At 37.0% G+C, this 18,033-nt stretch overlaps 2 protein-coding genes across 5 annotated transcripts; one reads left to right on the forward strand and one right to left on the reverse strand.

Moving 5' to 3' along the window:
- The first annotated feature begins 237 nt into the window (after positions 1-237).
- On the forward strand, positions 238-13,154 carry SRSF10 (serine and arginine rich splicing factor 10). Of its 4 annotated transcripts, none has more exons than XM_081962502.1 (6): positions 238-653; positions 1,892-1,996; positions 4,065-4,168; positions 6,216-6,375; positions 6,627-6,680; positions 12,289-13,154. In XM_081962502.1, the coding sequence occupies exons 1-6, from the start codon at positions 589-591 to the stop codon at positions 12,293-12,295; spliced, it is 495 nt and encodes a 164-aa protein (XP_081818628.1). In that variant the 5' UTR covers positions 238-588; the 3' UTR covers positions 12,296-13,154. The 4 variants fall into 4 exon arrangements, 3 of the variants coding, with proteins under 3 accessions (XP_081818628.1, XP_081818629.1, XP_081818627.1); XR_014176176.1 differs by lacking the exon at positions 6,627-6,680 and adding an exon at positions 9,081-9,237 and having other exon boundaries at positions 239-653; XM_081962501.1 differs by lacking the exon at positions 12,289-13,154 and adding an exon at positions 6,817-8,453 and having other exon boundaries at positions 273-653.
- PNRC2 (proline rich nuclear receptor coactivator 2) lies at positions 9,835-17,703 on the reverse strand. Its single transcript, XM_081962504.1, has 3 exons — positions 17,549-17,703; positions 13,473-13,678; positions 9,835-12,375 (listed from the first exon to the last, which is right to left on the reverse strand). The coding sequence occupies exon 3, from the start codon at positions 12,355-12,357 to the stop codon at positions 11,941-11,943; it is 417 nt and encodes a 138-aa protein (XP_081818630.1). The 5' UTR covers positions 12,358-12,375; positions 13,473-13,678; positions 17,549-17,703; the 3' UTR covers positions 9,835-11,940.
- Positions 17,704-18,033: the final 330 nt, after the last annotated feature.

Genomic DNA, 18,033 nt, shown 5'->3' on the forward strand with positions numbered 1-18,033 from the left:
GAGGTGGCCACCTTGAGAGCTGGTGCAACGAAATTTCATCCAATGTGTGCCAATTCATTCAAACTAACAATAAACTTATTCCAGGGGTGTCCAAACTTGGGAACTTTAAGATTCGTGGACTTCAACTCCCAGAATTACCCAGCCAGCATGCTGGGGAATTCTGGGAGTTGAAGTCCACGAGTCTTAAAGTTCCCAAGTTTGGACACTCATGATTCTAAGTCTCATTCCCGCGCTTTTCCCGCGCACCAAAGGCGGCAATGCAAATCCCAAACCGACCGCGGAGGAGCGCCCAACCTCTGCAAAATAACGCGAGAGTTGCCTCCGCGCCATGGTTGCGGGCTAAGGCGCAGGCGCCTCACCATCTCGCGCCGGCGGCTGAGCACGCGAGACGCCATCCCGCCCGCCCGTTGGTGCGCGCGCGGCCCAACTCTCGCGAGAGTTCGCCACAAGGCGGTTGCCCCTCGAGTGTCGTTCTCTCTCTCTTTCTGTGTCTGTGTGTGTTACTTTCTCCTCAGCGCCGGGCCGTTTCGGTTCTTCTTTGGCTTCGCCTCTCGCCCCGCGGGCCGCTTCCCTTCCCCCGGAAGAACCATGTCTCGCTACTTGCGGCCGCCAAACACCTCGTTATTTGTGCGGAACGTGGCCGACGACACCAGGTGCGTGTGAACTGAGAGAGGCGCGGAAGGCCTGAGGCGCGACCGGCGGTCCTTGGTTAGCTCGCTGTTTCCCGCGTCCCGGCCTTGCGTTTCGGGGTGGGGGTGGGGTCGCTAGGCGCCCCTCAGCTCGCCCAGACCTGCTTGGGGAGCCCTTCTGGATCGTTTTCCTGCCTCACCCGTTCTTCGAAGCCTCCGTTAGATCGCCCCTTGGGGCTCTTTTCATTTGTGCGCTTCACTTTACTGTCTTTGGCGCCAAAAGAGACTTTAAAAAGAGTCGTGTGTAAAATCAAGAATATCGCGCCAGTCAGTAAAGCGATGAAACCGTTCTTGTGTTTGAGAGATTATTGGGAGTGGAAGAGTATTTATTTTTTCCCACCCCCTTTTTCTTTCTCCTTGCCTGCGTTTCCGCCAGATTCCCTTTGGGTTTTTTTAATACATTTTTTGCAACTTTTGCAATACATTTCAGCAAGACACTGCTGCATGTGTGCTGTATCCAACTACTTCCTTTATTCGAATTCAGCCTCATTAAAATGGCTCCTCGGTAATGATATTTCATTTCAATTTTAGCACAGTCCAAACCTTCATTTTTTTTCTTTAAATTTGGGTTACTTTCGAGATTTACATTAAGTTATATTTTTGCCAGATTCTTCTTCCTAAGACTAAAGAACTTCAGAAATTACTTGAAATCTACAGCAAATCTATTTTCCTCTTTTTCAATGTTCTTTATCAGTTTGCCTCTAAGTAAATGGTCAGATTTCTGATTAAAGTTGGTGTATGAAGTCATATGGTTTGTAGGAGCGTGCACACACAAAAAATACACATTCCATGCACAAAATAAGTTGGGGTTTAGAAGTCCAGTCAAATGTTTCCAGACCAGTCATGCAGGTTTCTGTTTAATCACAAACCACCTGAAATCAGCTATTCTCCTGCAAGAACTTTTGTATATCTCTGGCTGGTAGCCATTTACAAGCTTTAATTTATTTTCTCCAAAAGTTACATTCTTAATAATATTTAGCATGAATGGCATATTGTGTTACGTATTGCTACATTAGTGCAAAATTGAGTTCTTACTTCAAGATGGCAAGGGAAAATTAACAGCTGAGTTCATATTCTGCAACAAATAAGTGGGAGGTACTTAGCAAAGTTATAGGATTGTAACACACACACACGTGATTCTACATGGGTTGATCAGTATTTATACAAATAAGTATCTTAGCTAACGTTAAGTCTCATTGCAGGTCTGAAGACTTACGTCGGGAATTTGGTCGATATGGTCCAATAGTTGATGTATATGTACCCCTGGATTTCTACACCCGCCGTCCAAGAGGATTTGCTTATGTTCAATATCCTTTCTTCAGATGACTGATTGGTGAGAGGGGTGTTGGAGTTTGAAATCACGTTTGTGTATGAGGTAACAAACCTAAATGACAAGGCTGTTTTCTTGTGTTATTTGTAATATGTTGTCTGTGTTCCATTCCTCAGAAGATTAATGCATTAACAAATTTTCAGACTTTGAAAACTTTAACTATAGTCAATAATATATTGCATTATTATAGCACAGGCCTCATATTTAGACTTGTGCTTTTAGTATGGAAATGGCATTTGCTGCTGCCTCCAAAGTTTATCATTACAATTCATATTGGGTATTTCCAGTAAATTTGTTCTTAATGCTTAGCAAAATGTGACTGATATTTTATTGTTTATTTGATCAAGAACAGACTTGTATAAAATAAGGTGAAAATTCTTGCTCTGATTATTGTCCCCTAATTTACTGTCCTCTGTTGTTGCCTCAGAGTGTAAAGCTGTACAGTAATGGCGACCCCAAAGAAAAAGCATGAAAGAACCTTTAGAGTAGAATTCAAGAATTAAGGCAAGTAGACAAGCCAAAGACCTCTTAAGGATCAGGCTTGAAGAGAAGGGAAAGTTTGGGAAAAGAAAATATAAAGAAAAGCTGGAAGAAGGACAAGCCATAATGGGAGAAAAAGCTTCGCTTTATCTACAAATGGGGGAAAAGGTTGTTTTTCAAAGTGTAAAGATAAAGCCATCTGTCACTTTTGACCAAGCATCTCAAGTCCTTCTGAAAAGCACTTAAAGAGTTAAAGGTCAAGATGAAGTTGACTGGTGGCCAAGATAAAAGGAGCCTTACCTGATGTATCCTACAGAATAAGAGCTGTCCTCTTGCTGGTTGTGTAAGTGATTAAACAATACTTTTTATTCTAATTTAGTTTAGTTATGGCCCTGTAATAACCATGATGTCTGCATTTAATTGAGAAGTACAATTTCAACTAATCATTACTGATTTGAGATGAGGATCTCTCTAATAAGGTGATATTTGCTGCATAGGATATTTGTGATTTGACACATAGGGACAATTAAGTTCATTTAGGGGCTTTTGCAATATGTAACAAGCTTAATTTTCCAGCATATGTCTTTGTCATAAAACCGTATATAATTTAGCAATGATCTAATTAAATGAATTATTGAAAATGAAAATCATCAAGACAGGCAGTCCCTGGGCTAAGAGCATCCAACTTAAAAACAACCTCTAGAGAGGAACAGGACTAACTATTACAAAATGGCAGACATGTTGCGAAATCATTTATTACAATATTTAAAACGGCAGATGTCTGGCTAGCAATGTGATCTCATTTAATTGGCGGACAGTGTTCTCCTTTGAGCTGACAAACTGCTGAAGCTACAAAAAGATTTATTGAACATAACAAAGTAGTATGTGTGTTTTAATACATTATATTCCTTTTTTATCACTTCTTGAAAGCATTGTGCAATTTTAATAGAAGGAGAACACTGCCTGCCGTTTTGAGTTGGATCACTTTGCCTTCGGGACAGTGAGAGAGTGAATTCCAGAGGATTCTCCTTGACTTGGGTTCTCCTTGCTGGAAATCTGTCTTCGCCATAACTCAATTTTGAAGTCATAATTTTAAACTTTAGGGGAAAAAATCCTTTGTAAGCAACTTCCTTGTTCTTGATGATCACCCCTAATAGGCAGAAGCACAGGTACAATAGCCTGTTCCAACCTAAAAACAAGGTTGGGTTAAAGACATTTAGGAAACAACAGGTGCTTAACCCTGGGATTGCCTGTATTAGCTTCATCTGGAAAATGCTACACTGTTACTATATTAAAGCTCTCTAAGAAAAATACTTAAGGGTGAGATATTTTTTAAACATTGGTAGATGAAACATATTAAGAATCCAAATTTTTTAAAATTAAAAATTTGAGGCAAATGCAAATTGACATTACTGATATCAGCTAATCTTTGTTATGTTGTAAGAACATACAAAAAATGAGGACAAGTTAGTTGCAAGGCTGTAATGGCATTATGGGAAAACAATAATTTACTACTTATATAGTTGCAAATACTTCAAATCCCCAAGTACCTTAACATCTAGCACATTTGAAGATGTCCGGGATGCTGAAGATGCTCTTCATAATTTGGACCGAAAATGGATTTGTGGCCGCCAAATAGAAATCCAGTTTGCTCAAGGAGATAGGAAAAGTATGTATTGCATTTATATTTAAGTAAACTTGTCAGAAAATTAATACTGAAACAACACATAGAGCTGTATGAATTATTCTGTCATAGCTACAATACACAAGCTTATTTTTCCTCTACGCAAATTATTAAAATGTCATATTTGCTATTTACTGTTAAATGATCTGGTAAAAATTATAGTGCAATATTCTGATTAGAATGTATGATACCTGCAAGAGTATCAAGAATATATATTTAAAATGAGGAATAAGCTGGGCACAAATAATTGATGGGAATGGTTATCATGAGCAGTCAGCTGGGCTAGATAGACTTTTCCAAATCAATATGAAAAAAATCATGTAAAACCTACCAATTAAATATAGATATAACTCAAGAGTACAAAAATTGTCCTTCCCCAGCATTATTAAGTCTTTTTATATCCATTTAGTGTAATTGTAGACATAAGTCACTCAACTACCATGGACGTTGGTTTGAGATATGAAGTAATTTATGTACAAAAGATTGCCCCACAACAAACATCTTTTTGTTTAGACACTAGCTACCTGAATCCAGAATACAGGATATCGTGGCAGCATCAACCTTCACTAGTCTCAGAAAAAGTAAAACAGTGTCTAATTTGATTATTACTTATATTGGAGACCAGAAGGAAACACCAGGATTTTGGCTAGACTAGGAAGTCATAAAAACCTTCATAGTAGAAAGTAGTAGCAATTACGAGAGAGACAGAGGAATTTGGTCTGCTTTCAATTGACAACTACTTTTCAACAAAATGAAGAAACATTCTTCCCCACCAATGTAACTTCCACATTTAGGTATTTCATTCGCAATTTTTTCACCTGTGTGATCAATACCAGGTTATAGAGAGTTGCTGCAGTTAAGAATATCTAATAATGTTTGTTAAAAACTTCATCCAAGGAAGAAAAAAGGCCCCAGAAAAGGTTTGCACAAGGAAAAGAATACATTGATAATAATTTTCGAACAGATTCTGAATCTGAAATTCAGATTCATCCAGCAAAGTTGAATTATAATTCACACAACTAAGAATTTCCAAAACAAATATATCATGGCCACCAGTTTGATCGCCTGTACAAGAAGATTTGAGAAATTCATAGTTAAAACTCAGCACTTGTTGCTTGTAAGAAATTTCATACATACGATTTCTCTAAATATATATTGTAAGTTAATATGACCTGTTGCAGATGTTTTGTAGGCACCTGGCCATTGAAGAAACAAAATATTAAGATTACTAAAATACTGGTAGTCCTCGTTTAATGGCCATAATTGGGACTGGCAATTTGCTAAGCAACATGGTCATTAAGCAAGATATTGTGTAACTGCAGAGGATTTACAGCCTTACTTTCTCTGCAATCACTAAGCAAATCTCCATGGATTATCACATTACTGGGATGTTGGAACATTTATAAGTGTGAGGAATGGTTGTAAAGTTATTTTTTTCAGAGTCGTAACTTTGTGGGTCTTTGTAATTAAAGTTACAACTTTAGTTGTAACTAAAGTTTTAAGGAAAAAAATGGAAAAGTAAAGCAGTAAATAATGGAACACAGAAAGTAGGTTGTGAGGATTTATTGGGAGAGAAAAGCAATATAGTTGTAAAAGAAGACAGATTTGAAAATACTTTGTGACAAAGATGATGAGGGAGATAGATGCAAAGAGAATAAATAGACGTGCCATTTTTTTACTGAACTTTCAAAAGAACAGGAACAGGATAAGATATAGATGAGCACTTCTGCCCTCAGTGTGCAGTTATTGGGATCTAATAAGAAATATTAAGCTTAAACATTAAGCACAAGTTAGCTTACAAATCAATAAGAGAAGGGGCTAGTATAAATAATTCAAGCTCTCGGTTGATTTTTCTGTTAAAAACTGCTGAGCTTTTCTAAAATTGAGAAGAAATGGAGAGATCATACCCACTTAAATATGTTCAAAGCCAATCTTAGTTGGACTTTCAGTATCCAACCTTTATAGAAGTCAAATGAAGTATTGTTGCATTACATGTTAATGTTTAATTAAAAACTTTATTTTTTCCTTACAGCACCAAACCAAATGAAAGCCAAGGAAGGAAGAAATGTGTACAGCTCATCTCGTTATGATGATTATGACAGATACCGGCGTTCAAGAAGTCGCAGTTATGAAAGGCGGTCAAGAAGCCGTTCTTTTGATTACAACTATCGCAGATCTTATAGTCCTAGAAAGTAAGTGTTGTACTACCTTGACCTATGCTGACCTGTAATGAAGAGGAAACTCATTGACTGTCTGACATCTAGATTCCAAGTCACCTTAGCAGTAACATGCATGGAAGTTGTTATACCTTGCATGAACTATGAGAAATAGTGCATCCTTGAAGAAAAAAGAAATATTGCAACTGAAGAATCTTTAGTTGGGGGTGTGTGAGTAATTCTAAAGGTATATGCCACTGTTTACTTTTTCTCGTGTACCTTTTTAGCAGTAGACCTGCTGGAAGACATCGCCGTAGCAGAAGTCGTTCAGATAATGATAGGTAAACATTCTTTTATATAACACATTCAAAATCAGAAAAGCCTGTGCCTGCAACAATAAGCCATTTTAATGTGAGATAATACAACATCTAATGAGCTTGATCATATTCAAATGTATTATCTTCCTCTTTCTGATAGGTTCAGACACCGTAACACATCTTTTTCAAGGTCAAAGTCCAATTCAAGATCACGATCTAAGTCACCAGCCAAAAAAGAAATGAAGGCTAAATCACGGTCTAGGTCTACATCTCGCACTAAATCTAGAGACAACTCTAAAATGGATTCTAAGGCACATTATAAGTCCAGCTCAAGATATGAAAAAGAATCAAGGAAAAATGAATCAGCTAGATCCAAATCTCAGTCAAGATCGCAGTCTAGATCTAGATCAAAATCCAGATCCAGATCATGGGCTAGTCCCAAATCCAGTGGCCACTAAACAGTGTACTTTGTTTTTAGGCATGTATCATCTAGATAAACAATTGAGTTATGATGTTGCAACATTGCTTTAAAATAATTTTGTTAGTTATCCCTGGAGCAGGCAATTATTACTATTAAAAAATACAATACAGATAATCTTACACAATAGAGTCCACTTTGTTAAATGTCTTGGGCAGCTACTAAGATTCTTGTGTTACTATGTATATTTTTGTAAAAAAAAAAAAAGTATGGTCTTATGCTTCAAATATCAATGGTATCTTGATCATCACGGTTTACACTATTGCTTAATTTCTGCTGTATAGTCAGCAGATTGAGCAGTTTTCCTGTAGTGACGTAGCTAAAAAATGTCAAGACTCAAAAGGTTGTAAAAGTTTGCTTGTCATGGACGCTTGTGCCAAAATGATTGGTTCCTTGGGCATCTGAAAGACATTGAAATACCGATAACTTCTGAAGCGATGGTCTTGAGAATAAATTAGAAAAATTAGAAATTACTCGCAATGACCTACTGTGAATTTGTCAAGATCCAGGTGCTTTTTCCTAATATGTTAACCTCCAAAAATAAGATATTCAGTTAAATCATTAGGTAAATATTTGTATGCAATGTGACGGGCTTTGAGGTTTAGTGAGCAAATTCCATAAGGCTTTTTGCTGTATTAAATTAAAATAAACAAAGATTGTACGATGTATAAACTAAACCTCAACATGAAAGTCTTTATAAGTAGTTGGCGTCCCTATTTAGTGCCCCAGGGTTTCATTAGCAGTATTTCTAAATAGAAGTGACAGTTTTGAGTGTATACATCAATCTAACTTTCTCTTCAGATCAGGAAGGTTATTCAATATATGTTGTTTTTGCTTTTGGTAATATTTTAGACTATGGGAAGTTGCCATGTATAATCTCAAAAGTATTCTCTGGAAGACCATAATATTGTATTAAGAACATAGCTTTTCTGTTGGAAGAATGAAAGTCAGCATCAAACTTTAAAGGCCCTCTACTTCTGTTTAGCAGGAAAATTTAATATCAATGGAACTCTTGTTTCAGTAGAGAGCTAATTTTAGATTTAAATTCTAGCTATTCGTATACAGTAAGCTGCTCAGGAGTAAGGTTGTCTTTTAAAATGCTGACTTCAATAAGGAGTGATGGAGTGATTCTAGAATCTTTGTATATTTGATAGCCTAATTTTTGTTTATTACTAAAAGTTAATGTCCTATGCAATCATTTATTGCTTTTTTTTAAAGAGTTCTTCCTAATGTAGTTTAAAACAAAGTGTAAAATTGTGTTACTGTGCAGCTCTGGTCAGAAAAAACTTGTGGAAATAAACTTTATATTTTCTTTCTTATAGAGGTTTCCAAAAATATATTTTTATGTTTTTTTAAATACCAGGTACTACTTTAAGACATCGGTGTTTTGATTAGGGGGACCCGTTTATATTTTGCTTGCTGTAAATCTAGCACACAAACTAATAAAAAAGGAAGTAGAAACACAGAAATTCTCTACTGTAGTTTTAACTAGTATTGTTTTGAGGATAGATATGTTCATAGTTAAAGGAGAAAACCAATGCTGCTTGTTCAATACAGGAGCAGTAATTATTTCAGAGCTTCATTAGCCAATGAGAAAGACAAGTCTAAAACATTTTGTTACACCAGAACAAATTCTGCCTCAGAAATTGAGTCCTGAAGCAGTTATATAAGTATTTTATTGGTTTGTGTAACTCATCTTGCCAGTTGTGATTCTGAGTAGTGAACTTAAGAAAAAAAACCTCAGAACCCCAGAATAATACAGAAATAAAAAGGGGAGAGCTTGCACTTATTTATTGTGCACTATTTTTTACTAAATTTGCCTTTTTCACAAATATTAAATTCCATCCATAAGTGAAATGAAATAATAACCAATGAAAGTTTCCCTCAATCAGGAAGATGTTGAAAATATATGTTCTTAATAACCACATCAAATTTTTGACATCCAGAACAAGTCCATACGGCTTTGAATGTTGAACTGCTTTTTGACATCCAGAACAAGTCCATACAGCTTTGAAAGAACTATTGCTGGTGCACATTGTACAAGATACCTGGGCTGCAAAACAACTACAATTATGAATATTTTTAAAAAATCATTCAATTTAGGTAGGACAATATAGCCAACTAATGTCTATTTTTTCTAACTTTAAAAAAAGGCTTGGTGGATCACCTTTTTTTGTATGAGTCATTCTTATGCAGCAGATATATTTCATACTGTCATCAGTTTAAAGCAGAATTAAAGTCCATACATCCAATCAAATTAAAATAGATACCTTTAAACAGCACAGCACTTATTTGGTTTAACATATCAAGTGTACTGTAATCTAGCAATATACAAAAAACAAATTGAATTTGCTCCCATAGCCATTAGATAGGGCTAATCATAACCACCTTATGCCCAACTGCAATTATTCTAGCACACATGTAGTTTTTATTTTTAACACAGTTCATACCTCAATGTTAAAGCCTCTACTTTACAAATAAAAATTATTCCATCTAAAGTTTTGTATTGAAAGAAACAAAACCATTGAGTTACTTGCCAACTATCTGCAGCTGTTCATATTAAAAATGTACATGCTTGCTTTTTCTCTTCAACCTTTCGTGTCTTTTAGATCTTTGGGCAAGATACCCCTTAATGCTTACTATATATGCTTTTTTAGTTTGAAAAGAATACTATAAATAAAGTAGCACGTCAACACACTGTTGGGGAGAAGAGGTTAAGGGTTTTTATTTAAAATTTGCTTCAAATTCATATCTAAGTATATCAAGCATAGAATTTAGTGTATCAAAATTACATCTGGGATACAAAGATTTTCAATTGTCTGGGATACATTTGGGACATAAGGTAATATTTTGAGAAAATTGTCCGATCTCTTTTATTTGGAAATATTTTAAATGTTCTGATGGTTGCTAAAACATTTTGAATATATATGTAGCTAAGCTAAAATGTGCAACAATGTACAGCCAAATATCCCTCACAATTTTTTTAAAAAACATGGCAACTAAATGTTTCATTACCATTGTTGGAAATTTAGCAACATTACACATTTTGTTATGTATAATGTTTTAGTTTACATAATCTATTTACATAATCTATTTTCACCAAGATACATAGTGCATAACACATCTGAAATTCTATCAAATTCTAAAGCTGCTTCTAAGAAGAGTTCAGACACAAGTCAAAAAATAATAATTGTAATGGTATATAATGAAATAGTTTTAAACAAATGATGGCATATAAAACAGCTAAGAAAAGTGCTACAATATAATACATAGTTTAAAAATAAACACTTATAAAACATTTTATTATATGTCTTAACAAATACAAGATGGGGTTTTGGCATTTTGGACACTGGAATTTCTAATACTTTGTTTCTCTGCTAAAAGTACTTTATACATCCAAAATGAAAGCAACCATCAGAGGGTACATTACAACTGTATGCAACAGTTCTAATATGCAGGAATTGAGGTTTCACTGAAATGCAACCTTACAGCCCAGTCCCAAACACACTTGGATGAAGCCGTTTTCAACAAAGTATATTAGGACTGAAATCTAAGAGTGCATAAACATTTACTGAATTATCAAGATTTTTTTTCTCTGCATTAAACAGAAATTGAACTGCGCCCTTAACTTCGAAAAGACATTTTTAACTTTAAAAATGGTACTTTCTACCAAGTTAAATCCAAATTCTTATCTAAGCAGGCGCAGGCTGAGCACACTCTTTCACTGATATTCAAGTGCAATAGCATAGATATGTGCTTTTAAAGGGGTTTTTTTAAGCATTTTTTTATAAAAATCATGCCATGTATTTAACATGGGCTTGTTTACATTCAGCAGTTTTGTACTAAAATAGTTCTTTTTTGGCAGGAAAGCCCACAATAAATTTACATATGCTACAAGTTTTACATTTATGTACATAGCTCTTCCTTCCCTCCATAAAAGATGTTTTTACAATTGTCAAATTCTTTAAACAATTCACATAATTATACACTGGCCTTAGCAATTCAGATTCGGAAAATGATGCAAAACATACAGAATGGATATCAAAAACAGATTAGTGAAATTCACTGACGAAAAAAAGATACTAGAAGCTTTTGGCAGTACCAGTCATTACAAACATTCAAGTTGGCACATTTTTGGGTATCAATTTTCAATGCATTGTAATGGTTGTATAAGAATTATAGATTAATAATTAAAATAATTGGCATGTTAAACAAGGGTTTATGTAGATTGGCATTTTAAATCCAAATTTTGGATTTCAAGTCCCAAGCCTTTGAATGGATATTTGCTTGCCCAATCTATCAGTTCAGTGATAGAAAAATGAGTTATCTGAAGAAATTAAATTGCTTTTTACAACAATTTTGGGTAAGAGCTCAAAAACATCTGATTTTGAATACTTACAGAATTTCACAGTATAGGGGATAAACATATTTTGCAACTACATTGCCATTGTGGTTAGAAATTTGTTTGGCTTATATTACTGCATCCCAAAAGATACTGTCAAGTACTTTTCTGAGAAAGAAAACTTAACATCAATACAATTTGTATAGAGAACAATGACTGAGATTTGGTCTAGGCTATCAATGCATCTGCAGCACATACAAATGGAAACAGTGCACAGTAACACCCAAAAGTGAACTATTTAATTAAGAATAATTTCAAGGAGTGACCTTTCACCATCATACACAATTCAACTACTTTCCAACATGGTGACTTAGTTCTGCATGTTGTGCTTTTGTTTGAATTCTGGACTCCAAAATGGATTCATACTGAAAATTGAAACTATGAAGTGTCATTTTCTATGGAACTTAAGCCTGTACTTTCAGTAAGGTCTTAAGTTGAAAAGTCATGATTTCTTTATCAGCAGGGTTAAATGAAACAGTTACCCAGTGGCTTGGTGGTTTAGGAAGAACACTTGGGGATGGCGGCTCACTGAATTTTGCTCCAGCATAGTTTTGGTTGGTTTGAGGCAAGAAAAGTGAGTGGGATAAAGCTGGATTCCAAGTCTGGTTGGTTTGGAAATGCACTGTGGTTTTTCCTTCATTGTGCATGGCCTGCCATGCTACAGATGATGGGTTGCAGCCATGTCCTCTCTCTTTCTTGTGAATTTTCTTCATATGGGAATTCTGATCTTTACTCTTTTTTCTATTATTCAGTTGTTGATGGCTCTTGGTAGCATTTCTGGACTGGACAGATGGAACACTGAATCTTTCTCCACCTCCCATCTTCAAGTTAAATGTCACCTATCCAGGGATTGGGAAGAGTCAAGAAAAGACAAAATATGTCAGGGAAAACCTAAGAAAATATGGCATGTGATGTAACCATAATATTCTTTTGTAAAAAAAAAAAAAAACCCCTTCAATGGCAATGCCAGAGTATATTCAGATTGCAAAGGCAAGAATCAAATGGCTTTATGTTCTAATTATCCTGGTTCCAAAATTTGGCATGTAGGTTGGGTTTTGAGCTACCATGTTGATCTAACTAGAAGCAAAAATTTGCTTAGAAATGGTTTCAACAATTTTTTGGATAATAGCACAATTTATTCAACACAAATACCTCTGAAGTTTTAGGATTGCTATGAAATTGAATTCCATAGTACACTGGCTTGTTTCATATACCACAGTAAATTATGATTTTTTTCCTAACCATGGTTTATTAAATAAAGCATAGCAGATTACAAAACATAGCACAATAAGCCACTTAAAAGAGATTTTCTGAAACAACATTCCATCAGGTTTGATTTTTTTTAACACCACCAATGTCTTCCCATTTCAGTAAAGATGCACCTTCACTGTATAATAAACCAGCCATTTTAAATATGTTAGGTCACCTGGCTGGCTTTTGTGCCTAACATGGGACTAGAACTCAGTCTCCTCAAATTTATACTGCATGGCAATTTTCCATGCAGAATAAAACCAAAAGAAACAGCCAATCAGATATTTTAATAGGCTGATAAAAGACAAAGATGTTAGTATTTAACTACTTACTAAATTTTAAGGTACAAAATAAACCATAACTTTTGGACCAGTTTATTTATTTAAAACATTTACATATCTTAGGTCTGGGTAGCTCAACAAACTCAGTAAAGGGCAGAATACATATATCTATTAAAACCACAGACATTAAAAACCTGGCACCAAAGTTGTTTCCAACATACTCAATAAATCCTTTTATCCACCTCATCCTATCTCAGCTCCTAGGGGAAAGCAAGTGCTTTTCAAAAGGCTAGGAAAGTAGAGGCCTGCCAAATTTGAAAGGGGATGAGTGTTCCACAGGGAAACAACAGTATAAAAAGGAATCTGTCTTTCACAGAGACACAATTTATGTGGTTCCCATTTACCTTTCAGATCTGTTTTCAGATTCCACAATGTCCACCTCTTGTCCTCTTCCTTGCTGCCAGACTTGAAAGAAAAGATGCTGACTTTTATTGGATCTCTTTTGGCTAGGAATGGTAGTTCTCATGGGCTGGTTTGCCGTTTTCAGCCACGAAGCCAAGCCCAACATCAGATTCTCGGCACGTGGGCTTCAAGGGTAGAAGTCCCAGTTCTAAAATGAAATTTAAAGTAGAAAATAAAAAAAAATTCCCAATCCCAAATGGTGCTTTATTTTTTAAATGTTACTTTTATTTTACTTGTTTACAGAGCTATACTTTTACAAAAGTGCTTTATAAACAATAATTTGGCAGAGGCAAAATATAACCACTATCTAAATACAAAAATCTATATAATGCTATAATACTGTACCGTTCCCTATTTTAAAATAAAATTGGTTTATTTTATAGACTAAATTGGTGCAGATTATTAAATTTATAAATCACTAAAATAAAATAAATTTATGTGAAAATGTATTAATACAACATTATAAGTCTGGGGGAAATGGCACCCAGAATGTTTGTAAATGAAGAGTACCATAACCAACAAGGCTTCATAAGCTTAATATGTATCTAGAAATTGAACAGCATACGTCAAATACAAATTCACCATTATTACCTGTATCAAATATTAAGTTTTAGTTTTATTTCAAGGTGTGCTTTGAACAGCAAACAGAAAGATAACCAAATCAAGGGAGGAAATCCCTCAAAATAATAAGCATACAAATATATACAATATTGAAATTAAACCTACAAATACATACAGTATTGAATGGACAAAATATCCAAAACATGCCCATCAAATTCACATCATCAATAACAGCATATAATTGATGGAACAATAACCAGTTGTAACCACCTTCTAAAACCCAGAAAGAAGGAGCAGAATTCCAAAGTATAGGAGCAGTGATCGAAAATGCCAATGCCTTGTCTGAAATGGAGCCTGAAGAAAGTTTAGTCCATTTAACCTGATCAGACAGGGAAATGACTGAGGCAGGAGGTAGTCCAGGTGGTGACACCTAGCATTATGAAATATATCCAAAAGCCAATCAGCAATCAGTGCCGCTCCTGATACAATGAACTCACCCAAGAATATTTGAGATATTATGGAGTATGGGCAGGTGCTTTTCAAGGGCAGGACTGTGCAGACTATATTATAATAATACAAGTGGGAGGCGACTGAGGTCTGAAAGTCTGTAAGCAGTCTCCTGATCCAGGAGTGGCCACACCTAGTCTACAAGATGTATTTTTCACAAAACTTCTAGTCAGAGCTGCCACTTGTTGCTCAAGCAGGAGCATGAACCATCTCTCAAACGAAGGAATGCAATTCCATTTAGAATCAGATATGGAATTACTCTGGAAATGTTTGGCTCCCAAACCCACTTTTGAGGGATCCAGTTGGAGACTCCAGAACCCTGATCCGATATTTCTACAGTATTGCATTACCCATCTAACCCAAGGAATATCTAAAATACAAGTACAAAAAGCCCAATTCTGCATGTGCCTATTCCCAAAATCAGAACTATGGTAGAAAAGACCACAAAAACTATCTAATCCAGAGGTCAGAAGCCTTTCGGACCTCAGGGACCACTAAATTCATAATTTTAAATCCTGCAGACCACTAATATGATTTTTAAAAAAAGATAAATAGTATTTAGTGCAATATAAAAAATGCAAATGATTTTTCTGCAGACCACCAAAATTTTCTCATCCACGGATGACCAGTTGGTGACTACTAATCTAATCCAACCCTTTACAATATATAAGCAATCAATTAAACCTAGGAGAGGTGACTGTCCAGCCTCTTAAAACTTTAAAAGATGAGAGAACTCATAACCTCCATGAGTAAGCTTTTCCACTGTTGCACAGATCTTATCTTCAGAAAAGATTTCATATTTAAACAAACTTAACTGCATTCATCCTGAATTCTTACCACTACTAAGCCAAAGAATTGCAGTCTTCCAGCAACAGCAAAGGTGGAAGGAGGAATGGAACCAGCAAAGCCCAGTGCATTGTTTCTACTCTCTGTTAGCCGATTCATCTCTATTAAAACATCCAGAGAGCAATCTTTCCACAACCACAGTGTTCCATTGCCTATACAAGTTTCTATCTGAATGGCAAGTTTTGCCTACCACAATCCAGAAGCATTTTGGCACAGCTACATCAAGAGGAGCCAATCTTAAAATTAATTCCTCTGCGGACATCCACAGCTAACCAAAAAAACTTCATAAAACATTCTTGAATGACACCCTTACAACCAAGTTAAGTTCTTAGGAAGTATTTAAGGTATTTAAAGCGTAAGACCATTCCTGCCTTCTTCAGACTAGTGCCCTGATAAACTAGTCCACAATTGCCATTAGCCATACTAGCCAAAACGAAGTCTATTGTTCTGAAAGATTTCTGGAGGGTATAGGCTGGGAGAGGACAATTTACACCGGTTAATTATCACTCACCATACTAAAAAAAAAAAAGTCTTCTCAGCAGCCAAGAAAGAAACCATTGTAAGATAGCCGATCCTCATGCACAGAAACCCACCCCCTTGAATTGATCTGCACTGCAAACAATCCCATGTAAATATTGCACATCCATTTCATCAGACCTGCCAGTTTTGGCCCCATTATTAACCCTCTATCCCAGGGGTCTCCAACCTTGGCAACTTTAAGCCTGGAGGACTGGGGAATTCTGGGAGTTGAAGTCCACCAGGCTTAAAAGTTGCCAAGGTTGGAGAGCCCTGTTCTATCCCAACTAGTAAAAAAGAAACATTCCCAACAAGGAAGGAGTTTGCCATCAGGATTCCTTTCTTTGGATCCCATTTCTCATCCTGACAAGTCCACGCAACACAACACACACAGAGGATTTCCAAAGCACAACTGGGGGGGGGGGGAATTTCCCAAACCACATCCTCCAGAGAACGAAACCAAACAAAGCCTTTACCCCGCAGTCCCCCCCAAAAGTGAAATTTCACCTCCTTTCACTCGACAAATAAGCAACTTGCCCAGCTATTCAAGAGATGGACAGGTTAACTGGCATTAAAAATAGAGAAGAAACAAGACTTATTACACGATTTGGAAGTATAGTATAATTGGCTAGAAAATAGAGGTAATGAACCTACATAAAGTTTACTTGAGAGGTATATTAAAAAGGAACGATATTGTATATATTTATGCATAATTATACAATACATAGAATAGCGATGTATATAATTGGAAAGAAAGCAAACTGAAATAGTCATGATGTAAATAGGGAGTTATATCGATACTGGAACGATGTTAAGAGTGGAAATGTGGTGTTAAAAGTCGAAATAGGTTTAATTAAAAACTTTTTTAAAAAAAAGAGAAGAGAGAGAGAGAGATGGGATTTTTAATCCCCAAACGGGGAAGGGGCGTCTATTAAACTAAGGGGAGAGGGGTTGTTGCAGTCACAGAAAAGTCTTCGCTGGAAAGAGAGGGATAAATAAGCAAAAAGCGCCCACAAACCACACAAGTATTTTCAGAGTTTTGTGGTGTTTTTTTTAAGGCTGCCCTGGAAGGCTTATCCACCCCCCCGCCACCCTCCAAATGAACTATTCAGCCAAGTCATCGCCAAGTTCGGTCCCCGCTTCTCTTGAGCCCTCCAACCGGGCACAACCCTGCCTCCCCCCCCCCGCCTCCCTATAAAGGAAGGCCGTGAGGTTTATACTAGCAGGGTCGAAACTTCTGAAGGGCGCCAAGTTGGGGAAAGGGAGCCTTAACCCTTCCTCCCCCCCCCTCCCCATACACACACACACACACAGAGTATTAGAAGGGGAGTTGTATCCACAAATAGCAAGCAGGGCCGACCCCCTGCCAGTGGGGAGGACTTTTCTTTTCTTCCCCCCATTGAAACATTGGAGGGGGGGGAGGCACCCATCTTGGGCTTTTCAATGGGGCACCACAACATGGCGGCACACCCCTTCCCACACAAACAAACACACACACAACCTGGCTGGTCTTCTCCCTCCCTGCCCCTTCTCCCGTCCCCCTTCCGCGCTACTTAGGACAGTAGGTCCGGCCCTCGCTCAACCTCACCTTCCGCTGCAGCCGAATCCGCTCCGCTCCTCCGGGCTGCGCTCGATTTCCACAACCCTCAAAAACTCTCGCACAAAATGGCCGACAATTTCCCGACTTTGAGGCGGAAGAGAAAAAGGGAGGGGGGATGGGGGGGAACACGTACAATAAGGCCCCGCCTTCTTGGCCAGGGTAGCCAATGAAAGGGCGGGGCCCACCAATGGGCAGCCAATAGAAACCGGGTCCGCCTGTTGCTAGGGGCGGAAAAGAAGGCGGGTCAAAGACAGGAAAGGAAAATCAGGGGAGGAAGGAGGAGGAGCCATTGTTGTTGTTTCAACTTCTCAAGGAGGAGCCTGTGAGGGAAAGGGCCCTGCTGGAGGGGGCGGGTGATATAGTATTAGAACAAGGTACGAATGATAAGGGTCAAACCATGGTTTGTTTAAATGTGGCGTGTTGAATAAACCACCTTTGGCTGAACTACATTTTAGGCTTCCTTATTAGCATTT

The sequence above is a fragment of the Natrix helvetica genome, assembly GCF_964273705.1.
Source record: "Natrix helvetica genome assembly, chromosome: 9".
NCBI classification, from domain to species: domain Eukaryota; kingdom Metazoa; phylum Chordata; class Lepidosauria; order Squamata; family Natricidae; genus Natrix; species Natrix helvetica.